At 41.4% G+C, this 26,957-nt stretch overlaps 1 protein-coding gene across 3 annotated transcripts in view; it reads right to left on the reverse strand.

Moving 5' to 3' along the window:
- LOC100865859 (protein groucho) overlaps positions 1–26,957 on the reverse strand; it is a 121,039-nt gene that overhangs the window by 24,185 nt on the left and 69,897 nt on the right. For all 3 annotated transcript variants that reach the window (XM_086910901.1, XM_086910900.1, XM_086910903.1), the window contains 3 exons: positions 17,782–17,919; positions 11,881–12,157; positions 3,260–3,285 (listed from right to left, as the gene is read on the reverse strand). In XM_086910901.1, coding sequence (XP_086767027.1) covers positions 3,260–3,285; positions 11,881–12,157; positions 17,782–17,919 — 441 coding nt within the window. The remainder of the gene's footprint in view (positions 1–3,259; positions 3,286–11,880; positions 12,158–17,781; positions 17,920–26,957) is intronic.

Raw genomic sequence — 26,957 nt, forward strand, 5'->3', positions numbered from 1 at the left:
TCACGATCGAAAACGTGATTTAATATTTGATAAAAATAGAGGGGAAACGAAACGGAAATTTCACGTACGATCGAAAAGAAAATCGAACCGAGGATCGGCCTGCCTTGATCGAAAATTTCCGGAACGGATACAATCGAATTGGTCCCATCGCTAGACACCCGGAGTTCGTGCGCATTATGAAAGCGTGGCGAGATTACGCGCGATCCCCAGAGACTCCCCGCCCCTCCCAACAACAAGGAGAGAAAGAGTAAGAGCGAGTAAGAGCGAAAGAGAGAGAGGGGGAGTGAGGAGAAACAAGCGAGAAACACGAGGGAGGGAGGGAGAGAGAGTTAATACCGATGGAAACCTATTACCATCTATCTCAATGCCGGTGTAATGGATGCGCAGCCCCAATTATCAATCCGTAATAATTGTGCATATTAAACGGACGCTAATTATCGGGCCGGCCGCGGGCCATGGGCCACAGGCATCGGCCGGCAAATTGCGCAAGTTATGCTGGGTGTGTACGCTGTTAAAACACGGCCCTCCTCCCTCGCCCACTCACCCACCAATCCCCCCTGCCCCTCCCCGTAATGACGGCCGCGGAAAAGAGCCACGCCGAAAAGATAATTACGCTGGAAATCACTCGGTCACCGAATAATATAACGCGGATTTTGGCCCCCGCCTGTCCAACGTGCATTTGAGTCATTTGGGTGGGGGTAGGGAGGGGTGTTTTATAAAACGCTTTCATGTATTAATTAACGATCGTTATTGACCGATTCCCGCTCGCGTCGAACGAGTGCGCGATCCTTGTGCAATCGTGTTAGGCGTCCCCCCATCCCCCTCCCCTTCCCGCGATTAATGCGTCGCGATAAATAATTTTTCGGCGATGATATTCTTTCGAAATTGCGATTTCGTTGGCGTTCATCACGAGGTGTTTTTTATTATCGATATTTTAAATACTGTTGATTATTAGGTTTGTTTTACAGTGTTAAAGTGTTAAAAATTTTAAAAAACGATTTCATACTCCCATCGTGGATTTGTGAGATTATATTACGGGGGAATTGTTTTTTAATTCTTTTTGAAACAAACAAAATTTCACGAGACGTCCCGATTCTCAACCCCAAAAAAGACACGATCACTCCTTTTTCAAAGATCATTTCATCATCGGGCGACTTTTTTGCGATCGATCGCGAAACGATCCGCCGGGTCACTCGAGAGATCGGAAGTGGAACGCGGAGGGAAGAGAAGGAAGAGGAAGAGGAGGAGGAGGAGAGAACACGCTGACTCCCTAAGCGGTCTTCTCTCTCTTTCTCGAGTCTTTTTTGCCAGCCCGGAGCGCTTTTAATAAACGCGCGCCGCGCCCACTAGTCGCTTTATGCTATCAAAGGTGGGGTAAAGGGCGTGCGTGGAGGAGTGAAGGGGGGTAAAAAGGGCAGAGAGGAAAGAAAGAGAGGGCAGAGTGGATAACGGCGGAGAGAAGAACGGGGATGCATTTGACGACGAGCTTTTTACAGCCCTGTGTTCAGGCTTTTACGTCCATTTCAGGTTTCCTCCTCCTCCTCTTCCACCGGCTGATCCGCAACCTTCTCTTTCTTCTTTCCACCTTTTATTCGCCTCTTCTCTCCCCCTCTAAACCCTCTCTTGTCTACCTCTTTCACCCCATTTGTTCACCTCATCTCCCTTCTGCCTCTGCTCGGCCAGTTTCTTCCTTCTCGTCTCCCCCTGATTTTATTTGTTCCCCAGGTATTCCCTTTCAACTGCTTGCTTGCTTACGCACACGGTCAAATGTACTCCAACGATGCTCTAATTTCTTTTACGGGATGAAATTCGACGCGGTTCTAGCCCGGTTCTTCCCACCCTCGGCGAAAATCTTCCACTTCCGTTCCCCGATTCGGATACGTACGTACACACACGCGGTCACTGGGCGCGATACTTTTTTTTTTTCCCCGAGAACAGAGGCCACGCGACCCATAAAAGCCGGGAAACGGTCGGATTTTACGATGAAACGTATCCGTTTTCCCCTCCATCGAGGGGAAACGCGAGGGTAAAACGAACCGATACGCGCCTCCCCCTCCTCTCGAAATTCGATCGAGCGTCGTTCATTCGCAGATTGTAATTGCGAATCTGTTTAATTCCCCGATCCCCTATCGGACCTCGGTTGGAAATAAATTCATAGATTCGTTTGTTTTAACGAACGAAACTGGGAGAGGGTGGAAAATGGTATGGATTCGATGGAAATAGAACGAGTTTATTTGCCACACGGTGTGTGCGTGTGCGCGCGTGCATGCGTGTACACGCAACGGTGGGTAAATTGGTCATGAATTAGAAGTTGTATCGGTTAATGGTAAACGTGTGGTTGATTTGGGGGGAAAAGTTATACCGTGTATACATATATATATATATATATATATATATATATATATATATATATATATATCGAGTTTTTTGCCGAGAGTTGAATTTTTGAAATTAATTGGATCGAGCCTGTATTATTTCCCAGCTACGATGGGCTAAAAATAATTGCGATGGCTGGTCGTTGGATTTTTGTTATTTGGAAAAAAACTTTTAACATGGTAATAGTGATCGATGGATACGCAAATAATTTCGTTCCATTTAGTTTATACCCATGATCGAATCGAGATCGTGAAATAATCGTGAATATAAAAATTTGAAATTGAAAGTTTCAGGAAGGATTAATCGACTTAGACTTAATCAATCGTAGAATTACACTTTCCTTTTTTCCTCCAAGATTCTAATTCCAATTCTAACATTTATAACCATCTTCTTCAAATTTGAATATAGATAAAAAAAGAAAAAAGTTTACTCCGATTATATTCCAGTTGGAAATTTTGCGGCTCGAAGAAATTTATACGAAAAGAAAAGGTCTCCCTTTGCGATCGATTTTTCGTCGAACACGTCACGTGGCGTTTAAGGGGAAAACGCGAGGCGGAAATCGAGGTGGCGGTATGGTGGTAGGGATTAAACGCTTATCGGTGCACGTGTTGGCTGCATTCGCTTCTTGGAAAGGGTGAATCTGTCGCGAGGAGAAGTTCATCGCCTTCTCGATAGGATTATCGTCTCGGTCGGAATCGAAATTCGTCGTGTTCGAGGCGGATCGCGGGGAATCCCGACATCCCCCCGTGCAACGATATTGCTATTTACGATGGAACGCCGGGGCGAATAACCATATTCGTTGTTAATAGACTGTTATCGATTGCCCATTGGCTTGAACCGCGATTCCACCGTTTCTCTATCGACCAAATTGTTTGATACTCACATGCCTCTCCTCGGCCGGATTAAGACCTGCAACACACGAAACGGATACACGGTTAGTGCTGGGAATTAGTTCTCGATTCTTTTTTGAGATTCGATCGATCGATTCGTAATTTGTTTTAAAAAAAAAGGAGAAGTTTTGATTTTCGTATCAACTTATTAAATTGAACAATTCGTTATTGATTAACATTTTAAAACGTACACGTTCAAAAAGTTGAAAGAATATCGTACGTGACGTTTAATTCTTTTTACCACGAAGATATTTGCAATTTAATTGCAAAAAAAAAGTAATATTATGGGAATACTTTTGATCCCAACTAATAATTAGAAAATTTAAGGAGCATAAGAGTTTTCCTATATCGATAAAGTGTTATATAGTTCACAAACTTTGCGTTAAACTTCATCGAAACACGAGACTTAAGAAATAACCGTCGAGCGAATAAACATTTTATCATGAAATATGGTGCGCCTTAACTATTCCCTCGAGAAGAAGCTGTTCGAGGAATCCATATTAAACGCAGTGAACAGCGTCACGAAGCATTTAATCAAGAACGTGTCGAGCAAGCATCGTCTCATACTACTACTTCCTCTCAAGCTGAACAACTCATTTAACGCACAGATATCATATTTAGTCTCGCCTCCTTGCCACCTCGAAACAACCATAAATATTATCCTCGTATTAAAGATAGAAAAAAAGAAGGAAAGAGTATAACCATAACCTTTTAATAAACGTTAAAAATAATGTCGTTAAACCGTATTATTATCCTCCATTCGATCGCGCAAAATTGGCCAATTATCGAGAGAAACATTAATTTACGAGAAATGATGCGAAATAAATTTTTTTTTTTTTCGAATAATTTTACATTTTTCCTCGATATAAAATATCATTTTGCGCTTGAAAACGGCGCGTGATATTTTACATAATTGAAGACCGCGGATGAAAAACTCGATAAATCTGCACAAGTGGATCCTAAAGGAAATTCTTCGTAACTTTTCAAACTCGATAAGATTCCTAGATGTAACACCTAGATGTAAACGTGTACAAGACAAAATAATTTAATAATCATTGACAAATTGTTTTAAAAATATAACATATATATCGTTCGAAACGAAACTTTTCATCGATTTTCCAAATATATTTAACCCGATACCTTCGATAATTCTTCTTCGGACAGAACAAATCTGAAACAACTTTTGAAAATTAATTATCGTACTTGAGAATATTTCTCTTCGAGAGAGAGCATTCGTTCCGATCCCACACTCCTCTCCTCTTCAAGACACTCTCCAAGCGTCGTTCTCTGCCCGTTCAAGACCTCGTATTTCCCGGAAAATTGAACCTTCGCCATGTTTTTCCATGATTATTGCGGAACCAACTCGGCGGTATGTCGGTAGAATCTTTTCCTTTGCGAGATAAAAGGAAAAAGGTGGCAGAACGAAAGAGAGAAGGTAGGCTTGCCTCCTCTCCTCGAGGATTTCCGAGAAGGGATGTTGAATGAGGAAGAAGAAGAGGTCGATCCAGTTCGAGAGAGAGAGAGAGAGAGAGAGGCTTTGTCCTCGGCTTCTTCGTAGTTTGCCCTCGCTCGATTTCTTCCCCCCAAACCTTCTTCTCCCTCCTCATCTTTTCTCGTCTCTTTATACTTTTCGTGGGTACACTTTGTCTCGTCAGGAAATACCTTAACGATACTATTCTTCGCCTGTTGTTATCCTACGACAAGGATACGTACACAACAACGAGTCGTTTCGATTTCTCCAACATGGTTAACCGAGTTGCAAAGCTCTCTTCGCGTCTCTTTATCTTTTTTTTTTTTTTTTTTTTTTATTGACGCGTTAAAGGATATTTGATAGAATAAAAAATGTGTATCAAACGAAATTTTGGATGAGAAAAAAAAAAGAATGAGATTCAACAAGAGGAATCAGAATTTTGATATATTTTTTTTTTTTTTTTCAGATAGAAAGTCGCAAAAAACACGTTTAATCGTCTGGATTTGATACTTGATATCCTTGTACGTTTGAGCTCGTTTCTAATTTATTCAAAGATTCAGAATTATCTTTAGTTAATTATCGAATACATTTTCGTGCAATAATAATACAACGATATTCACGAATAAAATTTCTCTCGTTAAATGTATCTCTAATTTCCTTTTTTTTATTATACATTTGTCCTTTCTCTGTGTTCATCATGCTAATGATACATCAAGCGTTGGATGTTGAAGGATTCTACGGTCAATGATAATCGTTAAAAACTTGAAATCTCAGTGTACATAATCAGTATTCCACTTTCTTATCGAACTTCTTGTAATTGTAATTTCGAGAAACATAAATTTGATGTTACTTCACGCGCATTGATTGCGTGGAAACTCTGCAGGAATATCTCTACCGGATAGTGAGTGTTTTTTTATTTTCGCACAAGCACCGATCATTAATTCCTGTTTTGCCGAGTTTGCTATCTAATCCATCTAATCGATCTGGTCAATCTTTCAAACGCGTCTAAACGCGTGTGTAACGTTCCCTGGCTTTTTCTTCCACTTTTACCATTAGACACACACCGGGCGCTTACGTCAGTTTATTTTTCTTGCAGCATATCTTGTTGCAACCGCGCTTTCTACCAGCTAAATTGGCGCTCGCTCCCATATTCGTTTTAATCGTTCTCGCTTAATCCAATGTATATACACAAGTGTACAAAGTCTGGAAACATATCTGGAAACGAATAATTTCTTCGATTCGATTTCGAAAATTGGCCAATCCATCGACGATTAATAATTTCCACTACCATTCGTTATTAACATTTTCAATGATTTTTCAATCGACGAGAAAATTGAATTCCAATTCGATTCGCGAGGATTGAAAGAAATTTTCCACCATCTATTCGCGATATATAATTTCCGTGCCGTAATTTATGGTCGTTATTATCTCTCTCAAAAGATCAAAATTACTCAAAATCTCTCTCTCTCTTGGAGACACATTTATCCTCGCGCGAGAAACACTTCCATCCAAAGATTAAAAATTAATCATCGAGAAGGAGAGTAAGCAAGGGGGGATGGATTTCATTTTTCAAACACATTTTCGCTGGCACCGGTTAAAAGGCGCGACAATTCACCAACACCTAATGCGAGGATCCCACCACGGCAAAACACCGTCAAAGAAGGAATTAACGTTATGCCGGGAGCAGCGCTTAAACGGGCGACAAGAAATCCGGCGTAACCCCAACTCTCGATGTATAACGCCTCTCCCTTTCTCCCGACAAAGGACGAAGAGAGTCGAACGAGGCGAACGGAAAAACCCGACGCCATAAAGTTTCCGGAGGGAGGCGAGCCCTTGCACAAATAAAGTAATCTCTCTCCTTCTCTCTCTCTATCTCTCTGTCAAGACTCGCGCGCCGATAAAACGTATCCGCGAGGGGCGACTCCGCCGCGTGTTTTATGGCCGGGCAAATTAAGGAGAAGCCGAAAGGATATCCACCCCTCGTGGCCATTACCGAGTCGTGTCGGGGGTGGCGGAGCGCGAAAGGGGTCGTGAATTTTCTGGCCCGTGGACCGCGTCCAACTTGGCTCCTCTCTCGGCGAGGGAGAGGAGGAGCAAAAACGAAAGAGCATTTTCGACGACAGTCGCGCACCTCCTCTCTTCGTCCCTCTTTCCACTTCGTTCGAGGACGGAACTCGAACGCCTTTTTCTTCCCTTCTTCTCGAAACAGCGCGAATAATTCTTCGGTGAAACGAACGAAAGCGGTCGTGGAACACGCGCGTTCACTTTTCCGCCGCCATTGCGAGGGAAATTACGACGCGTTGGAGAAGAGGATGCTTTCGAAGGATGCCATTTTTAACACGTTCAACCCCGGCGCAGGTTCATAAACGCAAGCCTGATAAGAATAGTAGAAGAATAAAGACTATCGTATATGTGCTCCATCCATCATATAGATGTTCAAAAAATATAGGTTGAACGTGTTAAGTATGTTAACTAATGTTATCACTAATCAATCAAATCCTCAGCTCAATTTGGGCCAAACATAAATACAAGAATTAACTATAACAATAAATCCTATCTTGAATCACTAGAACAGCATAAATTCAAATTTAATACTGAAATTCGAACAGTAAGGATATTTTCGAGAATTTATCGCATGCGTGGAACGGACGGTGTACAACAAATTCGAATCTTTGTCCTCGGACGAATAAACTCTTCGAAAGAGAAATATCCCACGTACGTAGAAAAATAAATTTAACGATCTCCAGTTAGTTGAACTTAAACCTCTCCGTTTGGATCGAAGAGGATCGGGAAAAGGAAAGGGAAAAAGAACGATATATAATAGAAAGGAGGGCGATATCCGAATTACGAGAAGATGAATTACGTACACGTCGGTTGCGCGCCATCTCTCTGGGGGGCCATTACTCGGCCAAGTATATCCGCGATGAAATGCAAGCGATACCGGTTTCTAATCGTCTGTGAAAGAGGTCTTCTACCCGCGTTCCGGTAAATCGTTTCGCGAGCGGGCAAGAAGAATCGGATGAATGGGCAGATATCCACTACTATTACTATTACTACTACCGCTGCTATTACGGATCGGGAGTCGTTGGACGGTGGAAAGACTTGGAAGGGGCGAGAAAATGGAAGACGAGGAGGGAAGGGAGGAGGAAACGATAACGGCCCTGCTGGAAACAATTCGCTCGGGGGCAATGTTCCGGAAAGGAGGGAAGAAGTTTCAGTTGCCGCGACAGAAATAGCGGCCCATTACGCTTCCTTGCCTCCGCTCTCGTCACGTTTCAAAAGGGTGTCGACGAGGGACCCCCTGGGATCGTGGAAAAGGCGCGAGACAGTGATTTCAGATGTCGTCGATCGAGAGAACGGTTCCACGATGGGAACAGGGATGTATGGATGTATCCGGATCATCTTCCAACGATCTTCAACCGACTACCGTCTTCGTTTCGTTTTCTCGCATAGGGGAGTGGAGAGGATCTTTCGAGGATTCCATCGAGGGAAAAAACCAGGGTGGAATGAAAAAAGACACCGTTACCCTTCGTTTCCCTAAACGGAGAACCTAAAGAGCCAAAAGAAGTTCTCCATTTTCACGGTTGGCCAGCAAACTGCAACTCCATTAACCGTATATATCGCCGTTTCCGGTCGAGTTCCACGCAAAAAAAGAATACCAAAAAAGAAGAAGAGGAAGAAGAAAGCAAAGGCAAGCCTGTCGAGACGAGAAATTAACATCGTCGTTACGGAGTACACGTTATGGGGAACAGGTCGATCACGGGTGGCGCAATTTTCAAAATCGAGAGGGATCGTGGAGAAAGAACTACTCTCGCGGTAGCGGCCGGTATTTCATTACCCGACCAACGCTCGAGAAAACAACAACAACGTGGAACGACTGGCCGAAGGAGGAGGGAGAGAGGTTATACTCGGGCCGCGGTAACATAGTTAGTGTAGAGAGTGTAGCCGGAGATATTGCGCGAGCACGGCAACTACGCTCGGGAAGAGCGAGTGGAGGAGGTGGGAGGAGGATGGATATAATAAGGAGAAAGAGAAATAGAGCGAGGGAAAGGGGAGGAGACGAACGAGGAGAACAGACTGAGGGGCGCGAAGGTTTAGAAGAGCCATCTAAAGGTGGATGGAACGAAAGAGGGGAAGAGTCGGAAGTACTCTCGTGTCAAGAGGAGATTCTGAGTGCTCTTCTGAGAGACGACCATGCACAGCGCGCGAGAAAGAGAGAGAGAGAGAGAGGGGCAAAAAGATATATATATACACACGCACACGCACACACAGATTCGACGAAACGTAAGGGATGGGAAGGAGAGGAATAGTTTGTGCACGTGTGTTGTGCAGGCGTGTTGGTGTGTTTACGAGAGAGTGTGCGCGCGAGTGAGATGGGAAGAGTCACTCGAAGCCCTCGCGACTTTGTCAGCGGTACACGGGGCCTAAGTGCGAACGTTCTTGCACTCGTGTGTCGTCCCAAGGAGAGAGAGACGAGGACGCGCCGCCTGCACAAGTGGATCTTCGAGGTCAAGATCGAGGGTTCCGCGAGTTTCAGGCTTAAGCACGATCGTTTGCGTCACCGTTCTATTGCGGCCCGCTTGAAATATCCTCCTCCTCCTCCTCCGTGTAGCGCGCCGCCGCCGCCATTCTCCGCGTTTCCATTGTCATCCCCCCCGCCCCGCCTCTCTTATGCGACTACCCTTGCGTCTCGCCCTTACAGCAACCGCGTTGCTATCAATTTTCTCGATTGGCATTGGGCTTTCATTCAACGAATTTCCACGAGTTGTTGTTATAATTTATTTGAGAACGGCATCGAGAATTTTCCGTTCGAGCAGATAGTAAAGATAGAAATTCGTCGTATTTCGATGATAAACGGTGAGAGGTGTAAAAGTTTCATCGTGCGATAGTTATCGTGTGGTAAGTTAAATATGTATGCGTGGTATGTTAAACAAGTTTAGCCTTTTGCTTGCCGAGCCAGTCGTATGAATTTACACGTTGAGATAGGAAGTGAGCACACTTGATGAATAATACTTGGGAAAATAAATGTCACGGGACGAAGTTATTGACCGAACAAAGGTGGGTCACCGATTCAATAACCGCGACTGAACAATGTATATATATATATATATATTTATACAGTTTCGAGTTTAAAAAGTTTAAAAGTTAAGATTGAAAAAAAAAAAAAAAAAAAAAAGATTCTTACTAACACTTTTTCACGCGAATTAACATAATTAATTATAGGCGTTTTCGATTCCCAACGAGGAGTATTAATTTTTATCATTAATTACTACTTAAGATACTCTCTCACTCGGCGTAAAATCAAACAAATTATAGATTTAAAAAAGATCTACTTTTTATCATCCGTTTATATTCCAAGCTTGGAATGTTATTTTCTCGTGAAAAAAAAAATTATCAAAAATCGGAAATCGAACGGCAAACAAGCCCCGAGAGAATTTCGATTATTGGCAGAGGCGGTTATTGAAACCGCTCGTTTCGAAACTTTGCAACCTCCCTCCGACAACTTGCAAAACAGCTTCGTTTGCTCGCTCGTGGTAATCGAACGGAATGCAAAGCGAGAATCGTCTCATGAGGATCCGGTTGCGAACGCCTTCCCATAAGAAGCCGGAGATAAGGGGAACAGGTAGGAAAACAAGCGGCCGGATTGCAAAAAAGAAACACGACTCGGCCGAACGAGAGCGATATTTCCTCGAAAACCTCGGTTGCAACGTTCGATACGCAAAATATTCGTCGGGGGAGGGGGACGAAAGGTGCTGACCGCGCGAAAACAAAGCGAGACACGGAGGTCAGCGGCTTTTGTAAATCGAATCCCGACATTTGCCCGACGACAACTCGGTGTCGGGATACCGTTTTCCTCACGTCGAGAGAAATCTTCGGAACACTGACATTTCTTTTTCTTTTTCACGAACAGAATTATTATACAATTTCACGATAGTAATATTTTAAGTTTTAAGAAAGAAAAAAAGGATAAATTTATAACGAGAGAAAATAATGTATAATTCGTCTCGGGATCTTATTACGAATAATTTTGGTTTGTTTTTTTTTTTTTTTCCTTTTTTAATCGTATCGAATTTTTAATCAATTCATCACCGATCCCTGTTTGTTTCTCGCGTAGTAGTCGCGTTGCAAAGGAAAAATTCAAGCGGATCAAGAGAGAAGTTGACGAAGAAAACTTGGCTGATTACTGTCAGGGAGTCGATTGTTCTTTGTAACCGTTGCGAAACGGTTTTATGGGGTCATGCAGGTCATGCAACCTAGAGAATTCTTTCTTTTTCTTCTTCGTTTTCGAGCAAGAACGTAGAACGAATGGAATAATAAAGCGTCTATCTGTTCAATCTAAATGATTAGCCTTTCAGACGGGTTGAGTTATTAAATACCTTCGATTATGTAATAATAATTCGCCGCAGCGGAGGGATAGTGGAAATATATAATAAATAGGAGTTAGATTTATCGAGTGATTGGTTTCGTTTGGTATACAATAACACACCTCGATTAATTTCTTATCCTTTTCCTTTTCTTGTTGCTTAAAACGCTTATAATTATCCACACCGGCTACGTACACAGCTAAACGATATAAAAAAGCAATTGCAATTTCACGGGTCTTAATGAGGTATACGCTTAATTAAGGATACATCTATCACTTGTGAAGCGTGATGGTGCAACAACGTGCAAAAACATTGATCTTCTGACTTTTTACTCTATTATTTCCTGCTTCGAATGGAATGTAAACCATGTATCATACTAATTACACGGTTAAATCAAAACACGTTTTAACGGCTTACGAGAATTTATATAAGTAGATTACCAATTATTACCAAAAGCAATTATTTATCCAATTTCGAAAATTTGGATAAAAATTTTCATTCCAACGGTGCGAACATTCACGTTCGAGTAGAGTCGTTCGAATCTCACCGTTTGTTTATTTATTTATTTATCGCGTCAATTTTCTATCTACGTTGAACAAGAACACGTAAAGTTCCATTAAAACGTGAATAAAAATTATTATCAATATTAATCCACGAGAAAAACACCATAATCTTTTCACTTTTCCTTTTTTAAAACGAAACGCCAGATATTTCAAAATTCTTCTTTTTCTTCGCTTTGTCGATAGGAGTTTTATAATTTCGAGGAAAAAACACTCACCTCCATTGTGCTTCAAATCGTCCGCCTGACGATGGATGTCCGGTTTGGTCAACATTGAAAGGGGATGAGCTGCTGTGCCGCCAGCGGTTGCCGCGGCACCCGGCGGTATGCCTAATCCGAGAAGTGCTGCGGAGGCTGACGTAGGAACGGGAAGGCCGGCTCCAGGACCAAGCCCGGGAAGGCCAGGTATGCCTGGATGCGGGCCCATCGCTGCGCCAGGTGGTAGTTGCTGGGCGTGCACCTGCTGAAGAAGCCTCGGCAGGTCTGGCCTTTGTTGCTGTAACGGATCGAAGAAAGTCGACTTTTATCACCTCGAGGAGCATCGTTTACCTATACTCTGCGAGGTAAAAAATGGTTCGAGCAAACACATTCTCTTCGTGAAACACGCTTTTGCATTTATTTTCTTGTGAATGACAATTTTATTTAAAATTGTAAAAATACGGATTTAAATTAATCATTGTGAAAAGGTAGGCAGATTCGAAGTCGATTTTATTTTTCATCGTCGAGAATAAAAATGGTTATTCCAAGGTGAGCCAATTAAAATTATTTATCGTCGAAAGGGAGATAAAATTAAAATGATACGAGATAAGATGTAAGAGTGCGCGTAACATACGAAACGAGTGTTTATTGATAGTTGTGAGAGGGCGTTATCTGTAATCTGTTATTTATTGAAACGTTAAGAAAAAAAAAAAAAAAGAAATAAAATAAAATGTTATAATAAAACGATCAATCACTTTCGATTCGATAGAAAATATTTACGACAGCAAGTAAATTGTAGAATTACGGTGTTGATTAACGTTGCCAAGTTTTTTTTTTCACGTTTCGGCGCGTGATTATTTATTAAATCGATATAATCGACAAGTGTATCGAGATTTCTCCCGGATAACGTTCCCAATCCAGAAATCTAATCTTTAAACAACAACCGATGACACGCCGATTTCACACGAGTGGCCCGAGATTAGATTCGAATCGATGGCATCATCATCACCACCATCGTCGAACAATAATGAAACGCGCCTCCCTTCTCACTATTTTTTATCGTGGAAAAAAATCCTCCAGCAAATATATCGTTTCGAGATATCACGTTCGAGATAGCAAGGAAGACAGAGAGAAAGAAAGGAGAAAAAAAGAAACGAAATCAAAGATCGTCCAAGATTTCCTTCCATTCCGACATCGAATCGTTCCAGATCGGAAGAAAGGAGGAAAGGGAAAGGAAAGAAAAAGAAAAAAAAGGAAAACGTTGCAGTCATCGATCGTAATTTAATTTTCCCCGCCTGTTACCCCTGTGAGGAGGCCTCTCGTTACCGCCACAACTTTCCACAGGGCAGGGAGAGGGCGAACACAAATCACGGTGGCAAACTTCCACCGTCCCGTTTAAATAACCCTCTTCGTCCTTCGGTGAGACGAAGAGGTAAAACCGAAAGTACGAGACAAGTGGCGGGCGCGACTTTATTGCGGCCAAACCACGAAGAGAAGGAAAGAAAGAGATGGAGGGAGGGAAGGGAAAAGTTTCGACGAAACGGCCATAAACGCACTGCCTCGCGCCGGTAGTTTCCTCGTTAGTCGGGGGTTGGGCTGAGTTTCAGACAAATTGTGGAGGCAGCGCCGTTTTAACGCTCGAGCTAAGAATCGAAGAGGGGCGGATGGAAGAAGGAGGAAAGAAGGAAGGAAGGAAGGAAGGAAGGAAGGAGAGTCGAAAAGCGCGCCATCCACCCTCTGGCAAACTGGTGTACACTCGTTAAGGCAGGGCCGAATATTCGTGGGGGGTGGTTTGCCGAGATAATTAAATGGTTTAACGATATAATAAGAGCGACTGTCTGAGCCGCAAAACGCGGAAGAAAGAAAGAAAGAAAGAGAGGATGGGATGGGTGGTGAGGGGAACGAAAAGAGAGGCGAATACGACGATAATCCTGACCTTAGGCCGTCGTATTCACGTGGAGAAGATCATTTTCCGCATTTGTGGCGGGTTTTAACCCTTCGCACGTGGACTTCACGTGGGGAGGTTGCTCGAAAACTTTAGACGTATTTTTGTGTATTTTTTTTGAAGAGCGATTCGAAACGATATAATAACTCTTATCGATACGAAATTTCGAGATTAACTTGGTTCTCGACGGTTTTACTATTCGTATATTATCTGCCAAAAGTGACGATAAAGATATAAAAGTCGAGCCGCCAATCCCTATGAATTTGAAGTTTCTGAATTTTATAATTATTGTATAATTCGTAATGGAGGCATTTTACAATGCGAAAGCCGGGAAAACTTTAATCACGTTTAATTTTGTTTCGTGAAAATGGGCAACCAACCCTCACGTGGAAACGTTTAAACGAAAAATTATTGCCGGTTTACCTCTCTTCTTTCGTCCCGAAGTCAATTTACCTCGGCGAAAGAGTTAAAGCCGGCAAAGCCTGAGTTATTTCAATCTGGAATTTTTGCGCGCCGAACGCGGTGGGTCTTCTTTTGTGAGTGGCGGCAAAAGAGGAAGTCATTACGAACCCCTTCATCTTCACGCGAGCCTTCTTGCGGCACCTGCATCCATCCACCACCAACGCGCGACGAGCCTTGTTCTCAGCAGTTTTCACCGGTGTCGTTGATGCTTGCTGACTCAACCACCCGTGAAGATAGTGCCGTTAAAAGATCCAAAGGGATCGTCTTAACCTTCTTCCTCCTCTTCTTCTTTCTGTATCACACATCGTTGACGCTTGAAAAGCATCTTTGGCCCCGGCTCCTTCCTTCACGGGTTTATGAACGTCAGCAGCAGCATCGTCTGCGCGTTCCAACTTTATAAACAGATCATTTTCTCTCGCTTCCGATCGATTTTTAAAAACTCCTCTTGAAAAGGGGGCAGACGATCTTCGGTATTATTTTAAAATTAAAACGAAAGCTAACTATAAGCTATTTTCATTATCTGCGATCGAAATCGAACAGTTGTTATTGAAATGTAAAATCTTGGCGTTCAGTTTTTCGTTAGAATTTCGTTAAGAATCGAGTTTGAATCGTTCGATTTATTATTGACGCGTATAAATCGATACATATATATATAAAAACAATTTTTCAAGAAACGATTTTTTCTTTTTTCAAGATAAGCGTATTATTAGAAAAAGAATAAACTAGTAGGATTCTAGGCGAAAAAATCATTACGATTGATTTTCAATTAATAACGAAGGTATTAAAAATATATCGATCGATAGAGGGTAATTGAGGATGAAATAGTTCACGATATTCTTCGATATCGAACATTTCCACAACATTTTCATCTGTAAATACAATGTCGAGATAATGGACAAGTGTTGATTCGATGAAGAGGCGATTACATTTTGTAGTTGATAAAAGTCGATAAGGATCTTCTCGCTTCGAGCAAATATGGTACGATTTGGATAAAGATTGATAAATCACTCCACGTATAACTCGGTGTAAAATACAATCACTTATTATCAAAGCAGGAAACAAGTATTTGCCAATATATATATAATTCGTCGTAAGAACGAAAAGAAAACCGAGCGACGATAAACTCGGTGTACATAATGATGTACGTATCCAAATATTTCTTTTAACTTCAACGATAAGCCCAATTATCGCTCCGATCTCTTGGATTAATCTTCACAAAAATAATATCCAAACATCCGCGCCGCGTCTCGAAACTATTTCCATCGATCTTCCCAAAAAATATTCAACGAGCCGTAAACAAAAAAAAAAAAAGAAAATCGAAGAAACAAATCAAAAACACCAATCTATATCGCAAGGAGAGAACCAAGAGGAAAAACAGGGAGGGAGAGAGAAAGGAGAGGGCGATTTAGAGCGCGCAGAATCCGAAGGATTTTGCCAAGGATTTGCCGCGCGTAGCCCGACAACGCCGCGGATCCGTGGAAATTTCTATGGTCGAACTTAAACGAGAGTGAGTGAGTGAGTGAGTGAGTGAGTGAGTGAGAGAGAGAGAGAGAGAAGGGAAAATCGACGAAGGGGTGGCGGTTGGAAGGCGGTTGGGTAGCAGGAATGCTGATTAGTCGGTGCTCGTGCGCCGTAACACTATAACCTATCCGGGCAGGAAGACTCGAGGATAAGATTCGAGGGGGGGATTCGAGAAGGGTTGTGGAAGACGAGCGAAGAGAAAAGGGGTTCTCTATCTAGACCAGGCTGGAGGGGATGGTTGAAACGGAGAGGGGAAGGCGCAGAAGTGGGGAGAAGCCGGCGGCTTAATAGGGAGGAAATTGAGTGCTCGAGCAATATTGAGGAGGATTCGCCAGGATCGTATCCATCCATCCGTCCGTCCGTCCGTCCGCTTTCGGATTCCTCGAGCGTGCACCGGCTTCCTCCTACCACCGCCGGCGTGCGGCCAGGGATTCTCATTCGCCGTGAACGCGGAACTGAACTCAGACCCCTTCTCCCTTCCTCTTCTCCTCCCTGCCATTCTTCACGAGCAGACGGAACGAGTTCGCGTAAATTTTACCCCCCCTCGAGCGGATTTGCGGCCTTCCATCGAACTTTTACTCTACTTTTACCGAGAGTTCACAGGTTTCGATCGAGACTTCAACTCGAAGAAATTAAATCGCGACGAGATTTTCACTCGATCGATTTTAACGATCGATCGTTTGCAAATTGGTATTATATCGATTCGTATTGATCGCTCGAAATGTTAAAATTAGAAATGGAACGTTATTCGGTGGCTATAATTAGAAGCTCGATTGAAACTGACATGGATCATAAACCAGCGTTCGATACTTTTGGCAACAATACGATAATTGTCTCGTTCGTGACAAGTTTCGAACGTTTTTAATTTAAAAATTTTTATCCATCCATGATGAAAGTAACGAAGCTTATATATAGTGTCGAAAAAAAAAAAAAAAAAAAGACAACACTCTATGAGCGTGCACCAAATCCAATGGTGATGGTGGTGATGGTATCGATTCCGGCTGATGGGGATGCGAAATTGATTTCGCATTAGAAAAGCGGCGGGATCGCTTTTCAATTTCGATCGGCCGCGAGAAATTTCGATTGTTCGATGATGTTTGTTTTTCGTGTCATCGGCTACGTTTAATATTTAATTTGCGGGTATCGCAACTGCTCGATATAGCAATGTCGGTGGATAGTTTTCAGCCGGTAAATACAAACGGGCGAGTTACAACGAGTATGGTGTATGCGAACACGACTGTTTGTAAGTTTAATCGGTATCGAATGGGAAACACGAAAATGATCAGCTCCGTGCGCTTTGTATTTTCATATGTGTCGCGAATACACTCCTCTCCTCCTCATCCGATATCGATCGTTACGTACAATTATCATAATGCAATTAATCGAGTATTTAATTTTGTATTTAATTATTTGTCCTTACCTGTGTATACCGTTTTACACGTTACATATTTGAGGAACATCGACAAGATAGGATATGCGATATCGATTCGAATCGAGAAAAGAACACGCGAGCGAAATCAAGAAAATAAGAAATATAAAATTTCTTATATTTACTACGTTGATCTTTGCAATACACAACTTTTACTTTCTTCCTCTTTACAATCTTATTCTATCGTAATTTCGAAACGAAATTGAGTAATATCAAGTCGATTAAATCGCAATAGAATTAACAATAAGAAACGATATAATAAAACTGTGTATCGCGTAACCAAGCTTTAATCCGTTTCAAAATAAAAATTGAAACAAATCCGCAAGTTTTTCATAAAATCATCAAACGTTTGAAATATTAATAAACAGATCTCATTATTGCTCCCCTATAAACACCCCTTCATCGGTTTCGAATTCGAAATTCCCATGTCTCCCTCCCTCCCAGTCCTCCCCCTCCTGAAATTTTCGCGTGTCCGATTAAACTCCAAACGGCGATATGTATGCACACACACACATATGCGCGTTCATCACAGCGGGTAATTTATCTTCCATTGGCGTGCACTCACCCCGATAATGGCGTTGAGCTCGGTCATGGTCACTTGTTTGGCTCTGTCAACAGCAGTAGCGACTTGTTGTTGGTGTTCCTGCGAGAGAAATGGCAGGATCTGAGCAATTATGGCGTTTAACCTCTTCGCTATCTCTGTCTGAAAACAGAAAGGAGAACGATCCTTATTAAAGGGTAAACCGTTTCAACGTCGGTTGATCGGCGAACCGTGCCTCTTAATTGAACTCGGGAGGATAACGATTGTCCTTTCCCCCCTCGCCTCTCACACCTTCCCTCCCTCCCTTTCTTTTCCACGTTGGTTCGAGAACCCGTTGGTATCAATCATCGAACCCGTGACACTCCCCGTGATCGTGCATTACTTAATTCGAGTTTTATTGAGTCCAGCCTCGTTTCTCGATTGATCGTTTACAGCTCGAATCGTCGGCCTGCGCGCGCGCGTGATTTATATCGCGGTTCTCGCGTCAATCCAGCGACACGCGTATAGGTAATTGACTGTTATTATCTCTCGTTCGCGTGACAGCGTGTATTCAGAGGGGATATATTCGATGGGGGAGGGGATGGGGAGTTAAATATAGATTCTGGAAATCCCTATTTCGTTGGCTGCGCGCAACATTCTCGATGCGATCATCTCCATGCATTGAAATTTTTTTTTCGTTTTTCAACATCAATTATCACTCCTCTGTTTCTTCTTCGGGATAATTTTGGATAGATGGTCAGAGTCCGGTGGAAAGGGATTTCCATCGTGCCGTTTAATAAATGTTTCATAATTACGAAATACCCTCGAAATTTAAACGGCACACGCTATACAAAATTACGATAAATGAATAATGCAGTAAATATTATTGAATAATACAAATAATAATAATGAATGATAATATTACAACGATAATGCTGAATATTCCAATACAAATGAATAATTTACGACAAATAAAACGGGGTATAAATGGATATCCTGATATTCATAAATATCACCACCCAGCCACCCGATATTCCCGTCACGTTTGAAGTATATAATATACATATATATATTTTTTCCCCCAACATTAATAAATGCAATAAGCAAAAAGTCGATGGAGGAACATTTTTTCGCGAAACGACGATATTACGATAAAGAGGCGGGCCCGTGTTTGACCGCCGGTTAAGCGAGGTAAGGGTTGGCATAACGCCACCCCTTACGAGAGTGGAAGAACGAGTGGAGGCAGGTTGCAGGTGTGCCGTATCTGGTCGAGGGTGTTTACGACACCCTAAGGCCGGAACAGACTGATGGGGATTAAATTAAATCCACGCTGAATCGGCGGTAGCTCCCTTCTCTCGCTCTCCTCCCGGCTCAATTTTCGTCCCGACTGATGCCGACGGGCATTACCTGTATCTGCCATCACTTTGGCCGGAAATTAAGGTCGGTCGACGAGCTGGAAAAGTCATGTGTCGCGGTGACTATACCGGAAAACCGTCAAGTGTTCCGGCCAAAACTGGCGAGCGACTCTTGGTCCCCGATTGCGAGGATCGTGTGTTGTAATAGGATCAATTAGATATTGATGGGGAGGACAATGGGGGAAGTTTGTAAGTACTGGGTGACTCTGTTATAACGGAGGATTCGGAGGATGTTTTCGTAACAAGAGATCGTAACAAGAGATTTTACATTATGAAGAAATATAGTTTGAAAATGTAATGTAATGGTTTGAAAGAAAAGAAGCTAAAGAATTAAGCTATAAATGGGATACGTTTTTTTGTAAAGTTTAAGTAAAGTTTCCAACAATAAGGTTTGTGTTTTGTTTCTTCATCGTTGAACGGTAAATTTAAATTTTGCACGGGGGAGAGATTGCATTTCATCAGAGTCGAATTTTAATTGGTTTCGACTTTAACGAAGCCGCCGCATAATTGGGAATAATAATTCGATTAGCGCGTGTATTAATCGTACCACCCCTTCCCGCCAACGTTTGTACAGAGATCGCAAGGATTAATTTTGACGACGTGGATCGATTTTACCGATCGAGTCGCGCGAAGATTAATCGAGAAGCGGGAAATTTAAAACAAGTTTATAATCAGGTCGCATGGAATTCAGAGAATTCGTCGAGAATTCCGACCAATTCGTCATCTCTTGCAATATAATGCGTACAAATAATTGCATCCATAAAGTAATAAAAATTATGCGACACATAGAATAATTCAAAAGAATTATCGTGTAAATATTAAATCGATAAAAGAATATTCTTTGAAACATCAAAGATTCGAATTGATAATATAATAACAATAAAAGTGTGTTGCGTTACAAAGAAATTCTAATAAACCGTTATAACATCATCCATGTAAAGTAAAACAACCAATCGATAACGACGACAAAGAATTTCTTATTCTGCCTCATATAATCCAACCTCACATTTCTTCAACAATTATCTTTTCATTAAAATCGTCGCACAGTTACAGAATTCCTAGCAAACAAATAACAAACATTCCCCTAAATAATAATAATAATAATAAAGACGTAAAACTTTAAAAAACTTAAAAAAAAAACTACTCGCGTCGCTACTTGTCCCTCCGCCGTCCCAATTCAACCGGGTGATTGAAACAGGGTTGGAAAAGAGGCGTCGTCTCGACGATCTCTCGCAGGACGTGCGTGCAAACGGAAGAGGTCCACTGTTCGCCGCGCAACAGGAAACGAAGTCGACCGACTTTGGAGAGCTGTACGAATCCGCCTCAGTAAACACCCTCCCCTCCCTCGCCTCTTCCATTTCACGCTCCCTCCCCCCGTGGGTGTCAAGCAGCGGGAACACGAGCGGGCTGCCAAGCAGCCGTTTTCACCGCCGCTTAAACGAGCCTCGGATGCTAATTGAAATATCGCGCGGCCACTAAAATTCTTGGCAAGTTTCCCTCTCTCTCTCTCTCTCTCTCGAGGGGAGGGGGAGCTGACGAACGAGCGGAAAGAAGGAGGAAGCGGGAGTTGTTTTAATTACCCGTCGCCCATCTGAGCGCCACTCATTAGTCCCGCTAATTATAACGTGCGAGAGGGAACGAGAGCCGCGGAAACACGATGTTGCGATTTCCATTGTTTTTTTGGAGGCGGAGAGGGGGAATAATTCCTCTTTAACACCCTGTCCGAGCTAGTCACGTATTATTAGGGATGGGACTCGGCGATGAAAGTTGGATATTTTTATCATTGCTATCTGGATTAATTAAGCGTGAATTGTTGAATTTTTGCGGCGAATCTGTTGGAAGCGTGGACATAGTTGGCGAGTTAAAATGCAATGCGGAAAAGATTTTCAAAGTTTTTCGAAGCACAGAAATAATTTTTGTCGATTTGTTGTTGTACGATATATAAAAGTTAACGAGATAAAGTGGGCTTTGCATCCATTTTTTATATCCTTGTTTTTACGTAATGATTGGAGGCAATTTTCTCTGATGCTTATGTTTATTACGTAAAACATTGTATATAATTGCAAAATATATATATATATATATTGTAAAATTAAAACGTTTAGAGCATTATGTTATTTTATTTTTTTTTTTGCTTAAAATGAATTATGCAAAAAGAAAAAAAAAACTTGTTCTTCTTATCGTTCTAAAGTTTATTTTTAGTTATGCAAATTTAAATTTTAGCTAGCTGTTTGCAAGTTGCTATGTTAATCAGTTAAAAGCTATTCGTAACCTTCGTATCGAAGATTTTTTCCTGTAAAATCAGATATTTTTAAAGTAAGTTAATATTTAATCTCGTAGCAATTTAATTAATTCTCGTAATCCATTATTTAAAGATAAACATGACTAACATCGTAATAATCTAATAAAAAAAGAATAAAAAAAACAGTTATATAAAACTGAAATATAACGATATTATTATTCGTAGATTTTGATTAAAACATATAAGATCATAAGATTTACACGTTAAGGCTTTTAATTTTCACGTAAAAATTAATTTTAAAATCGAACTTTGAATCATTCCGTCAATTTCTTTTTTTAAAATATATAAAAGAAAAAAACCAATTTTTCCCTCTCCATAATCTACAAATTTACTTATAATCTATGTTATAATCTCGTTTTCTCTATTCTCCTTAATTTTGAAACATCAACATGCATTTCTACGACAGTAAGACAATAAAAAAAAAAAAAAAAAAAAACTCAACAAAAATCCACTCATCAAATTTTCCTCTCACATTCTTCACGATTCATTACCACGAGATATACATACGATACGTGTAAATTCCATTCACATTTCGTTTCATTTTTATTCAATAACGAATTTCAACAAAATAATTCGCGCAAACTTCTTCGCGAACCACCACCAATCTTTCATTTATCCCCATCGTTATCCCTTATCTGCTCTTTATTGAAAATCACTTTGCACGAAAGTAGTAAAACAAAGAAAGACCAACCTTGCCGCAAAAGCTTCATCAAATTGCATTCTCTCGGGTTCGTGGCGCGCAAAATTCGCCTTTTAAATCCGCGCCGAGGGTGGTCACAAAGGGTGCGACGAGAAGTTTCGCGTTAATTTCGAGCGCGTTGATACAATTTCACGGCGCATAATCAAGCCGCGGGGGTTGAAAGAATCCCCCCCTCCTCCTCGCGAGAAAAGGAAAGGAATGGAAAAATCGCGCCGTGCCGCGACAAGGCGGAGGCAGACGACGTACAAGGCGTAATTGCGTTGCCAAGAAGTTTTCTCCGGTTGAAGAGGTAACCAAGGAAATAATGAATGGCTCGGATGCTTTAGTCAGCGCGCGAAGAAAAGGGTGAAAAGGAATAAAAGGTGGAAATAGAGGGTTGGGTCTGAGGGTAGGGGAAGGAGAGTTTTGGCGCTGGTAGCGGCGCTCATTGTCCCGGATTTCACACGGGAGAGATGAAAACCTTGTCCGGAATGAATTTTTTTCCTCCCCACCGAGGAGCCAAATTGGACCAAGAAGATTGCCAGTCTCTGACTGGCTACGTGTCCCCCTTTTTTCCGCTGCAAAAGACACACTCTCTCTCTCTCTCTTTCTCTCTTCCGCTCGAGAGATTGCCGCCAACGAATCCCCCAACTCGAGACCAAAGCCGAAAAATTTCTTTCAACTCGATCTTCCGATATTTTTCAACTCTATTTTATTTTGTAGATTGATACAAATGAGTACGAATGAGTAAATTAAATAGAATCGTACGGATTTTTTTTTATTATACACGAATTGAAAATACTTATAATACATTAAATATGTTTGAAAGAGATCGTAGAATTTAAACATTCAGAATTGGAAAACGTATCCTCCTTTCTCTTCTCCATCGATTTCTCAAGATTTTTAATTTTTAACCTAATTATGTATAAATATAGCTAGCACATTCCAATTCCATATTATACAGAAAAAAAAGAAAAAAATGAAATACTTTACAATACCATTAATTAGGAAACAATGAATTGAATTAGAGAAGAGAATTTTTTCCCGAGCTTGATATTGCTCGCCGAGTATAAAATATTTATTTTTGAATAACATTCGGTGCGGAGACGCGTCGAGACAAGAAAGAGGCTGGTTCGTAATATCGCGAAACCCGCAAGAAGCTTTGGGAAAAGTGGCTGCACTTCGCGTCTATACTCCGCATTTCCGCGTCGACACGGATCTCCGTCGTACGCCACGTGAAGTAAGCGTTTCTTCGAACCCACACATACACGCGCGCAAAAGCTGGCAGCAACATTCACGGCATGAAAATGCAAAGCGACAAAGTGCCGCCGATAAAATTGTTCGACGGTAAAACGGCGACGTGAACCGAATACTCCCCTCCCACGCATCCGAATCTCGATATACAGCCGATATAATCTAATACCCCGTCCCTGGGAATCCAGGAATAATCTCGATGATCGGGAGAAAAGGCGGATCTGGATGCGATCATATCGACCGATTTTATCCTGATTTTCGTTTAGGTTTGAGATGAAGTTTCGAAGGGGATGAATCGTGAGAAGTTGAGTCGAAGAAGAAGAAGAAGAAGAAGGAAAATTGGATTCTTTTTTTATTTTTTTGTTTATTGGTTGGTTTTTATCCAATTTTCGATCGTTCAATAATTTCGTGCGAGAAGATAATGAACGGAAATCGAAGAAAGGAAAGATGGAGGATGAATCGATTTGAAGAAAAATTGTACGATATTTTTGTCAGATATTTTTCGCGTGATTATTTAATAGAGGATGATTTAATAATAGATATCGATTAAGATTATGATGATATTGTTAATTAATTTTTGATTTTAAATTGGTCGACAGGACAATCTATAATGTATGTTTGAATTTATTATGGAAAGGTGGATTAATGTACATAATATCGTGAACATTACTATTATTAAATTTTGTTTAACGTTTCAAATACTTTTAATTTAACGGACGAGTTCCGAAAGGAGAATAATTTTACAACGACGTTTGAAAAAAAAAAAAGAAAAGAAAATTGTGCGAATGAATATAATTATATGGAATATTCGTCGAAATAATTTATCATCCTCTTTTTTTTACGTATTTTCATCGATTCAAATATTTTACAACGAACTCTTTCGCGTATAAAATTAGAGTTAAGTTAGCTCATCGAACGAACCGCTGATAAATCGCGAGGACACTTAAACTTAAACTCGTCTTTATTATTCTGTGCCAAGCTTCTCCTCGTGTTTTCTCAGCTTTTTATCATCGAAAAGTGCTCTATTATTGTCTTCGATAAACAGTTTACCCGTAACTAGCACTGTTCTTTACGACCTCCCACGCCTCGAAATTGCGCCTCATTATAGCCCACGTGAAAGCAGCCGTGCGGATTATAAATAGGATCCTTTATTCTCGAATGTTTCGAATTAAACTGCGACGTTTCCATAAAGAACTTTTAACTTTTGTGGAATATCCTTTTTACATCGATGCAACGAACAAATTTCAAACGTATAACACAAGGTGTGTTAACACCTTGAAGACTTCTTCTGTCAGACGTCAAAATAAATACAAAAGACGATAAATAAGAAATTGTTCGATCTTACTCGTTACGAATAATTTATACTCGCGTTGGACAACTCTATTTTCGTCACGCTGTTAAATCGCGTTATTTAATTTATTAAATAAGCCGCGACGAGTTTAATTTTTAATCTTTCGAATCGATTCATCAAAGATATCAAATATATCAATATTTATTAATTTGGAGCGACTGAAAAAAGCGGTTGTATCGAAAGTATTATTAAATTATCATCGCCAAAGCATTTTCCGTGGAAAAATAATCAAACGAGATATTGTGTGACACGGAATATATACTACATATATACAGTATTATATCTTGATATTTTGTTTGGCCCGTGTTCTTTTCGCCCGAGCTCGGGCAAAGTTTCGATGAGCCATTGTTTGTTATCGCTTTCGTAAAACAAACACGCGTGGACGTTGCTACAAAGGTGATGATAACAAAAATCTAAGGTGGTATACAACTGTTTGCGCTCGAGTAACGTCCAACTTTGTAAACCACGTTCAGAAATAGCAGTTCTCGACGTAAATTTATTTGAAACGCTCCGCCCATCGCGGCTTTTTATTCAAAAACGGACGATATTTTCTACAATCTGGAATAAAAGAATTCGATCACGATTCTAATCCAAGGAAATCTTTTTTTTTTTTTTTTTTTTTTAGAAAAAGATTTTTGGTAGAAAATATGATATTTAAAAGGAGATCGAAGATTACTTTGGCGTTCGTACTCGGCGATATAAATAAATTTTATAATCGGAACAAACTGTTCATCGATCCACTCTTCTGCGTTGTATCTTCTGTTCTAAAATTGTTATAAAATAGTTATTAAAATCGGAATCGCTCGCAAATATTTACGCTTAACGTAAAATTCGTTATTCCCACGGGCCCAGGATACACTCAAGTAAAATATTTCCACCTTTGCCGGGATTACATTTTAAATTTTACGTAAACACACAAAGAAAATGGTCGTGTAAATTCAACCTCGCGCGCCGTGAAATAAACTCTCTTTCTCTCTCTCCCTCTCGAAAAATAAACTTACCAAAGTTCAAAGCTGGCAAACGAAAGAAAAAAGGAAAATCTAGACTTTTTTTTTCAAACCGGTAACACGTAACGAGATGGCTGCGAAACGTGAGGCAAGAAGGGAAGAAATTATTTGAAAAATAATACGCACTCTACACGTATTCTACGCGAAAAAAGCTTTCTCCCTGTTAACGACCACTTTCCCGTTACAATCATTAGCTGCTAATTTGCTGCATGCTAATAAAATACGTAAAATAAGTTCAATTTCACTCGAACAATATATCATACCGATGTACAAAGTAACACTCGATCGATCTCGAATTTACTTTTCGCTCGACGTTTCATTATCGCGCCAAAAAAAAAAAAAAAAAAAATTGATAAAAACAAAGTATCGATGCTACATTTCCACAGAAAGATACTCGACGTGCAATAACTCCAATCGTCGCATCATACGATACACGGCATCTTGTGCAGACCGACTCTATAGTCACTATAGTCACCTATCTACACGATATAAATCTATCAAAACGCTAATAATTCCACCACAACGAAGCATTTTTATCAACCCGCCCCAAACTTCCTCCTTTCTAAACATTGTAATCCAAAACACGTCGAAATCCTCTCGTCGTCGAAACGATCGTCATTTCACAAACTTCACCCCTGCCGCACACTCACTTACTTACACGCGTCGGCGCCACGACGATACGTTTAATTGAAGAGTCAGCAACAGAGAGAGAGAGAGAGAGAGCGGGCGGGTTATAAGCTTGGGCGGAAAGTTTGCGGGGGGTGGCGCGTTTAGCTGGATACGAGGGGCGGTGGTAAAACGGCCCGTTACTCGCACTAACGAGTAAACCAGCGGCGGCGGCGGTTGCTCTCGTCGGACTTTCCCCCGGTATTATGCTACACGAGCAAATAAACCGGCGTGTTCGGCTAACTCCCTGGTTTCTGGTAAGCCCCTATACACTACACTATACACAGCCGGCTCCGGGCCTGGCTAAAGCCCGGCTAACGTCCGCGTGATTGCAATATTCCGCGGCTTCCGTGGAGGAGGCGTGCACCGCCGGATGTGCCCGCCGCGCGACCGTGTTTCCCCTCCCCGCCGCTTCCGTTAAGGCACCCTCGGCCGGCCGACAACGGAGCGGCGAAAACTCGTTCGTTACGGGGAAGGGAGGAAGTTGAATTTAATCGAGTCGACGAGCACGCGAGGGTTGGTTGTTAATTGGGTTGGTTGCAGATCG

Source organism: Apis florea, unplaced genomic scaffold, assembly GCF_048593485.1.
Source record: "Apis florea isolate Af1SG1 unplaced genomic scaffold, ASM4859348v1 contig_3203_pilon, whole genome shotgun sequence".
Taxonomy (NCBI): Eukaryota; Metazoa; Arthropoda; class Insecta; order Hymenoptera; family Apidae; genus Apis; species Apis florea.